We start from the raw sequence: 8,222 nt of genomic DNA, 5'->3' as shown, positions 1-8,222 counted from the left end.
AGTGGAGTAGCTCTAATCTCTGAGGATGTGCCACCCAGGACCCAGCAGTTCCAGTCTGCAGGTCTCGACCTGAGAGAAAATACTTAAAGGAAGTTGGAGTTAAGGAGGGAGGAAGAGACAATGGGCATCCACCACAATGGTGAAGGCATTGGTACGTGCAGGAGACAGGCAACTTGCAAACAAGGGAGGAGATCAGTAAAAAATCAGGTCCCTGGCACAAAATTTTCTGAAGGGTCTGCTGCTTCTTTCTAAGCCTCTGAGTTATCCTGGTTCAGGACAAAAATAATAACAATACTGATGTTCTTGTTTTTCCTGTTTATATTACCAAAGCCACAGACAAAGTGCAAACAGCATGTGTTCCGACTGAGAAGGGCTTGGCCCTGGGTGTTCTCACCCACTTCCTGTTCCCCACACAGCAGACTTTGCTCTTTCTTGAGCAAAGCTCAAGCAAAGCTTGAGCTGAGCTTTCTGATCCCATTTTACTGAAAACTATAAGCAATGTATTCTATATATTCATATGCCATGGACACTTTCCTCTACCTCTTCCAGTCAAAGTCCCCAGAAGCCTGCAATGTGTCGTCCCTAAAAGGAGACACAAAGAACTCACAAGACAGCACGGACCCAGGAGACAGAAAACATGACCATTCCTCTTCCTCTACGGCTGACGGAGTGGTAAGTCTGAGTGAGTGAGAGTGTGTGTTTGTGTGCGTGTGTGTGTGTTGTGTATGTATGTTTCTATGTGTGTTGTATGTTTGTGTTTGTGTATGTGCTGTGTTTGGGAGTGTATGTGTATGGGTGGAGTGTGTGTGATGTGCTGATGTGTATGTTTATGTTGATGTGTATCTGTGTGTTTTTGTGACTGTGTATGTTGTGTATTTATGTGTGTTTGTGTGACTGTGTATGTTGTGTATTTGTTTCTGTGTGTATGTGGGTGTTTTATGTTTGTGTGTTTTGTGTGTGTGTTTATGTGTTTATGTATTTGTGAATATGTGTGTGGAGTTTTCTGATTGTATGTGTGCAGTGTTATGTGTGACACGTTTGTGTGTGTGTGTTTGTGTATAGGTGTATGCTGTGTTTATGAGTGTGTGTTTGCAAGTTTGTGAGTGTGTGCATGTTTGCAAGTGTGTGGGCGTGTGTTGTGTTTGTGAGTGTGGGTGTGTGCTGTTTGTGACTATGTGTGGTTGTATTTGAGTGTGTGTGTGTTTGTTGTGTTTGTGAGTCTGTGTGAATGTGAGTGTGGGTGTGTGTTTGCGAGTGTGTGGGTGTGTGTTGTGTTTGTGTGTATGTTTGCAAGTGTATTAGTGTGTGCTGTGTTTGTGTGGGTGTGTGTTTGTGAGTGTGTGGGTGTGTGTTGTGTTTGTGAGTGCACGTGTGTAGTGCATGCAGTGTGCGTTTACAGTGGTACGAACCCATCCATGAATAAGAGTCAGAAGAACTCTGTTCCCTGCTCGAATTCACTGTTTAGCTCTGAGCAAGATGCTTTGGCGAGTTGACTCTCCTCCTGAGAAGCATTAAGTGGGGGGACATAGCTGCTTATGCTCTGTGCTGGAGACAAAACCTACCAAGTGCGGCGAGGCAGGCATGTGAGGTGCTGGCCAGGCAGGGGCAAAGCAGCAAGGCCTGGGGCGCGGACTCACTTGCTGGTGCAAGGCTGGGGCGCACAGTGCAAATTTTCTGCCTGTGTTCCTCACCCAGCTCACCTACCCGCCCTGCTGTTACTTTCCACTGAGCCTCCCCTTCTTTCTAAAGGAGTCACGAGATTTTGCTGGTGAAGTACTGCCTCAGTTTCCACCAAGGATGTAAGGAAGCGAAGGACAAAGAGGTTGAGGGGTCTCCAGGTACAGAGATAGGAGCACTAATCTCCTTGTTCCAGAAGCCCTTTGGATAAGCAAATGCTGTATCCCTGCTAGGGATAGCTGGGGACAGCTGTTCCCCTGACCTGGTCACTCTCTTTTCCTGAAGTCACATGACTTACTGGACTGTGACTGTTTTGAGCCTGGCCCTTCAGAGGTGACATTGCTAAGTAAAGCCAACAACCATACAGCAAGGGCCACACTGACCTCCCACTGGGCAGCTCCCAGGATAAGGGCAGGACTGAAGTCATTTGCCAGGTTAACAGAGTACAATGACTTTCTGAGGATGTTGTGGCAATGGGAAAACCAGGCCTATCAGGGCCCCCTGTAGCTGGGTCTCCCCACACCCCACAGCCTTTGTCTGGCGACATTCATCTGACTGTGTCTCTGAGAGTCTTACATGTTCTGGAAAAACAGTCCTGGAGCCATGCAGTTTCCTCCCTGACTCCACAGAGAATATCAAGCAGCTATAGGCTGACGGGCCCCTGACATAGGCAACTGTGTTAGTCCATGAGGCAGGATGCACTGAGCGAGGTTACATGCTGTCCTCAGAAGGATGCCTGAAGTTCCTGGATAGAGTGGCATGGCCCTTCCCACAGGGGAGGAGACCTCAGGGACATTTAGTTCAGGCCTAGCATTCACACTTATGGGGACAATAAGGCCCAGGCAGTGTGACCATCCACTGTGACCAACTGATGGCCATTGGAGATGAGCACTGCGGTCTCCTGGCTCCCAGCAGGACTCTGCCCCACACCCTGATGGCCCCATTCCTGTCCTCACAGCAGAACCTGGCCACCAACCTGTAAGCCCTCTGTAATCCTAACTTCCTAACTGCCAAACCTTCCCCAAAGGTCAGGCCTGGACTACCCGTTTTGGCCCAAGATCCCTGCCCCCATCCCCCAGCCAGTCCCTCGCCACGACTTCCTGCCCATGCCCTCCAGATACACTGTGGCCACACCAGTCTTCCCACTGCTCTCAGGACCCAGTATCAGACCTGCCTCTGCTCTCTGTTCTTTTCTCTCCTCACAGAACAGCTCTAGGACCCTGTCTCTCCAAATACTACCTGCCACCTCGGCTGTCAGGCCAGTTCACAGTTCACCTTTCTCCATGAAGTCTCTTACACTGCCAATAGAGACCACAGTAGGGATGGGGGGAGAAGAGAGAAAACAGGGTCTGCAAAGGAAGGAAAGACCCCTCAGACGCCCTCCTCTCTCTCCTCATTCAGGCTGCTCCCCTCAAACCTAAGCTTCTGGCAAGAGAAAGGCAAAAGTCAGGTGCCTCTTAAAACTGTTGAAAAACCAGTAAGACATATTATGGTTTTCTCTAGATAAAGAAGGAAGAATATGAAGAGATTGTCCAGGATAATCCTGCAGGAGCACTGTGTCAGGATCCTAAACAAGACGTTATAGGAGGTAAACTACTTTCTAGCAGAAATGAGCTTGAGAGAGGTGTGGATGGGGATGTTTAATGACAGGTGGTGCACTGGGACAGGCAGCGGGGTCCATCCCTGTAGAGATTTGCCCACCTGGGCTGCCATCAAGGGGGCTTTGGGTTGGGGGGGGGTCTTCCTTTACTGCAGCCAAATAAGACAGAGAGGGGCCTGATGGGCACAGTGGGGGAAACAAAGGGAGACACAGTGCCAGCCGCCCCCTTTACTAAATCTCTGTGCCAGGCCCAAAGAAAGGGGTCTGTGCATTCTGGGCTTGCTTCCTCAGGTAGGATGTGCTGATAGTCGGTGTGACCAAACGGCTCACTGGAGCCCGAGGCTCTGCAGCCAACAGACCCCATGCAGGTGCTTGGCTGGATCAGATGGGAGAGCTCTCAGGGTCATACGGGTTGCAAAGCAGCATGTGAGCAGATAGGATGTACTTGCCTGCTGCCTCAGAACTGGGCTTGGCCTTCTGGAGGGGGTTCTCTCCAAAAGCTACTGCATCAGGGCCAGGCTTTTAACTTTCAAGGGCTCAACTTTGCCATCTACCTTGGGCAGACAGAATCTGGGAATGCTGGAAATCCATCCAATTTCCTGCCCAGAAGAAATTATTTGTGATTCATTATGTATTTTAACACAAACAGCTTTTTACTACATGAACTTCAATGGCCTGAGCCACTGGGAGAGAGCCTTATTAATAAACCACCAAAGCAAATTACCCATAGAAGTGCTGATACCCGATTTACCTATTCTTTTTTTTTTAAATGTTTTTTGATGCTTATTTTTGAGACAGAGACAGAGCATGAATGGGGGAGGGGCAGAGAGAGGGAGACATAGAATCTGAAGCAGGCTCAAACTCACAGAGTGTGAGATCATGACCTGAGCCGAAGTCAGACGCCCAGCTGACTGAACCACCCAGGGGCCAATTTACCTATTCTTGCGGCAATCAAGGTTAAATATTACTTGAAAAATCCTCTCCAGCGCTCAAGTGGTATATTTAAATTCCAGTGGTGTGCTCTGGTCCCAGGCGTGTGCAGAGACAGGGTTTGCTACCTTTGCCCAGCTTTTCATTGGCTGGGAGGGCAGAGGTGAATGTTCCATGCTTCCTTGAAACCCTCATCCATTCACTCAAATTCCTTTCAAGTCAGCTGGGGGAAGCTGGAGGGAGTCAAAGCCATTCGGTCAGAATTGGCTGCTGGGTCAGCCTGGCCTGGGTGGCAGGCAGCAGAAAAAACATGTCATTGCTGAAGAGATTCTGAGGAAGTCAGTGTCCATCCTCCCCTCAGGAGGCTCAGGGCTCTGCTGTTGAGACACATCACTATCTTCAATGGGGGAATAGACTTGGAAACCATTTATTAGTTGGCATTTCTCTGTGTGCTCTGGGTCTCAGATCTGAAAGGTCAGAAGGGAATTAATTCCCTTCCTGGTGCTCAGCCCCAAGAATCCAAGAACCTTGACACTAGGTTTCTCGATATTAAATTGGCATCTCCAAGTCTCTCTCAGCTCATGGTTCTGGTATTCTGCTGGGTGAGAATGTCCAACCCAGACTTCAAGGCTGCTGAATAAGAATGTGGCCGCAGGGTGTTTCTGCACTTGGAGCCTGGGGGTGGGTTGAGGTGGCCCCACACTCCCAACATTCTCTGCCACAAAAGCTGAAGAAGGTGATATGGTCAGACGCATGAGGTCACGTGTTTCTTTTTCTTCCTGCTCTTACTGAGAAGGATCTCCAATCAGGGAGACTTAGGGAAGCCCAGGGTTCCATAGTCATATTGGGCTAATTCCCATCTGGGTGAGAACAGATGACCCTGATAAGAAATGTCAAAACCGAACCATAAAAATGTGGTATTCGACCACACCATCCAGCAATTCCCCTTCTGGGTGGATACCCAAAAGAACTGAGAGCCGGGGACTCAGACATTTGTACGCTAATGTTCACAGCAGCATTATTCACAATAGTAAAAGGTGGAAACAACCCAAATGTTCATATATGTTTATGAATAAACAAAATATGATACAAACCTACAATGGGGTATGATCCAGCCTTAAAAAGGAAGGCAGTCCGGACACGTGCTACAACATGGGTGAATCTGAGGGCGTTATGCTGAATTAAAGAAGCCAGACACAAAAAAGCAAATCCTGCAATATTCCACTCGCATGTTCTACCTAGAATGGTCAGACTCCTAGACGCAGAAAGAACACTAGAGGTCACCAGGAATTAGTGCGGAGGGAGTAATGGGGAGTTGCGGTTTCATCAGGACAGTCTGGGATGATAAAAAAAATTCTTGAGGTGCACAGTGATGATTGCACATGATGTGAATGCACTGAGCGCCTCACCTCAAACTGGGTACAATGATGAATTTTGCTATATTCTATAATTTTTTACATTGTCTTTTTACCACACTTGTTAAAAAAAGGCTTTAAAAAGGCAAGAAAGAACGTGAGCCTCCCCCGTCCCCCTCCCCCCGCAGGTCTCCGGTGCAGAGGCGGGTCTTCCGCTCCCCCCCCCCCCCCCCCCCCCCCCCCCGCCTCCCGCCGACGCCCTGCCCCGGTCAGGGAGCTCCCAGCCACGCGGCTCTAACCCCAGCTCCCTCTGCTTTGTTTCGGCGCTTCCAGGTCTGGGGAAGGCCCCACCGAGCCCCCAGAGACTGAGGCTCCTCCTAGTGGGGAAAGCCGGCAGCGGGAAGAGCGCGACGGGAAACAGCATCCTGGGCAGGAAAGAATTCCAGTCTAAACTCAGCGCTCAACCGGTGACCCGGGCCCTGCAGAGGGCCAGCCGCGACTGGGCCGGCCTGGAGCTCGAGGTGATCGACACCCCCGACATCCTGTCCCCGTGTGCCCCGCTGGAGGCCGTGTGCGAGGCGGTCGTCTTTTCCGCCCCCGGGCCGCACGCGGTGCTGCTGGTGACGCAGCTGGGCCGCTACACGGAAGAGGACCGGCGGGCGGTGCGGCGCCTCCAGGAGGCCTTCGGGGTGGGCGTGCTGGCCCACACGGTGCTGGTGTTCACGCGCAAGGAGGACCTGGAAGGGGGCTCCTTGGAGCAGTACCTGCGGGAGACCGACAACGAGCCCCTGGCCCGGCTGGACCGGCAGTGCTCACGGCGCCACTGCGCCTTCAACAACGCGACGGGCGGCGCGGAGCAGGAGGCGCAGCTGCGGGAGCTCCTGGGGCAGGTCAACTGCATCCTGTGGGAGAACAACCACCGGCACTTCAGCAACCGCGCCTACCGCTACTGCCAGCGGAACGGTCTGCGCGGAGACGGCCAGGAGAAGCAGGTGCCCGGGGGGAGCGGCTCAGAGGAGGCGCCCGGCGCGGAGCCCTGGCGGGAGGGTCTGTGCCAGATCCAGAAGGAATCGGAGGAAGTTTACAGACGTCTGCTGAAGAGGGAGCCCATTTGAGCCTCGGCCGGGCCTCAGCCTCCGTGGCCAGCTGTCGGCCTCTCCGTGCCCGTGGGTCCTTGGCCATCCCAGTCTCCTGATCCGCGGGTGCGGTCCGGAGTGCCCAGCTCGAACCCCCCGGGGGCCTTCATCACACCTTCCGGGGCGGTTGAATGGCTTCTACGCTGTAGGGAGCAGCATGCCAGGTGGAGGGGAGAACTCTGCAGTGCGCGGGCGTCTTTCTGGAGGGCTGTTGCTGCGCATGGAGAAGAAAGCAGAATGGGGTCTGGCTCTGGCCATCTAGCTGCATAAGGAGATAGGTGCGCCTCAGGTGCACCTCAGCTTCTTTGAGGTTCTAGATGCTTCTGGAGAGTCTGACCAACTGATGGAAGCAGAATTGGAGCAGACTGGAGCAGCATACCCGCCCCTAGTCTCTTTTCCTTCCTTCAAGCTGTGTGACAGAGGGTCTCCAGTTACCTTCATCTGGGAGGGGTGGGAAGTGCTGGAGGGCGGTCAGAGATCAGAGGACACAGCGTCAGGTCTGTTTGGTTTCGTCCAATGGTTAAGTCTCTACAACCAGATGCCCGCGGACTACATCTCGCAGTGTGGAGGCCGGGACACCTCTCTAACCCAGACCAAATGGACCTCTAAGAAAGTTTGAGCGTTTCTTTTGCCAGAATATTCAGAAAAGTGTCTCAGGGCCCAACAAGACTTATTTGGGGGTGCATACTTAAGTCTTTGTGCCAGAACCATTTATTAGATATGCCATCAATTTCCCACTGAGCTGAAGCACGTTGATCATATGATACGTTTTCATATTCTGTAAGATCTATGTCAGGATTTTCAATTCTGTTCTTGTCTCCTACTTTTCTTCCTTTCTTATGAATAAAATATTGATTTCATTTCAGAGGCTTTGCGTATAATATGCCAGTCTACATTTTAATATTTCCTTTGTTATTCTCAGGCATCCATTCTTCAGGGTGAAAGCTAAAATCATTTGCATTTCCATTAGAAGATTAATTTCTTTAAGTGATCTTGTTTTAACTGTCAGCTTTGTTAATTTCATAACAGAAAATACATTGACCCGATCTCGCGGTCCGTGAGTTCGAGCCCCGCGTCAGGCTCTGGGCTGATGGCTCAGAGCCTGGAGCCTGTTTCTGATTCTGTGTCTCCCTCTCTCTCTGCCCCTCCCCCGTTCATGCTCTGTCTCTCTCTGTCCCAAAAATAAATAAGCGTTGAAAAAAAATTTTTAATACAAAAAAAAAAAGAAAAGAAAATACATTGACCAAATGACAGCCTCATTCACTGAGTCTAAATGGCAAGTTACTCAAAACACGTTATCCAATAAAAATCCTTGAAAAAAGAAAAATAAAATAATAAAATAAATAAAAATCCTAAAGAAATTGGTTTTAATTACATCAAATACAGTGGGTTCTTTTCTCCTTTATGATTAAAAATCAGCGGTGATAAGTCCCACAAGATTTCAGGAGAAGGGATAGATGGGGCACTATCGCTCCCTCAGCTTCAGACAATGGGGGAAGACGTGTGTGGATATGTTCTGGAAAC

The 8,222-nt window shown here is 50.5% G+C and overlaps 1 protein-coding gene across 1 annotated transcript; it reads left to right on the top strand.

The window, feature by feature from the left end:
- The first annotated feature begins 378 nt into the window (after window positions 1–378).
- GIMAP6 (GTPase, IMAP family member 6) lies at window positions 379–7,563 on the top strand. Its single transcript, XM_043589899.1, has 3 exons — window positions 379–672; window positions 3,181–3,265; window positions 5,896–7,563. The coding sequence occupies exons 1-3, from the start codon at window positions 499–501 to the stop codon at window positions 6,675–6,677; spliced, it is 1,041 nt and encodes a 346-aa protein (XP_043445834.1). The 5' UTR covers window positions 379–498; the 3' UTR covers window positions 6,678–7,563.
- The last annotated feature ends 659 nt before the right edge of the window (window positions 7,564–8,222 follow it).

Source organism: Prionailurus bengalensis, chromosome A2 (assembly GCF_016509475.1).
Source record: "Prionailurus bengalensis isolate Pbe53 chromosome A2, Fcat_Pben_1.1_paternal_pri, whole genome shotgun sequence".
Lineage (NCBI taxonomy): Eukaryota > Metazoa > Chordata > Mammalia > Carnivora > Felidae > Prionailurus > Prionailurus bengalensis.
Note: the sequence above shows the minus strand (reverse complement) of the source record. Positions and strands in the feature narration are given on the sequence as shown.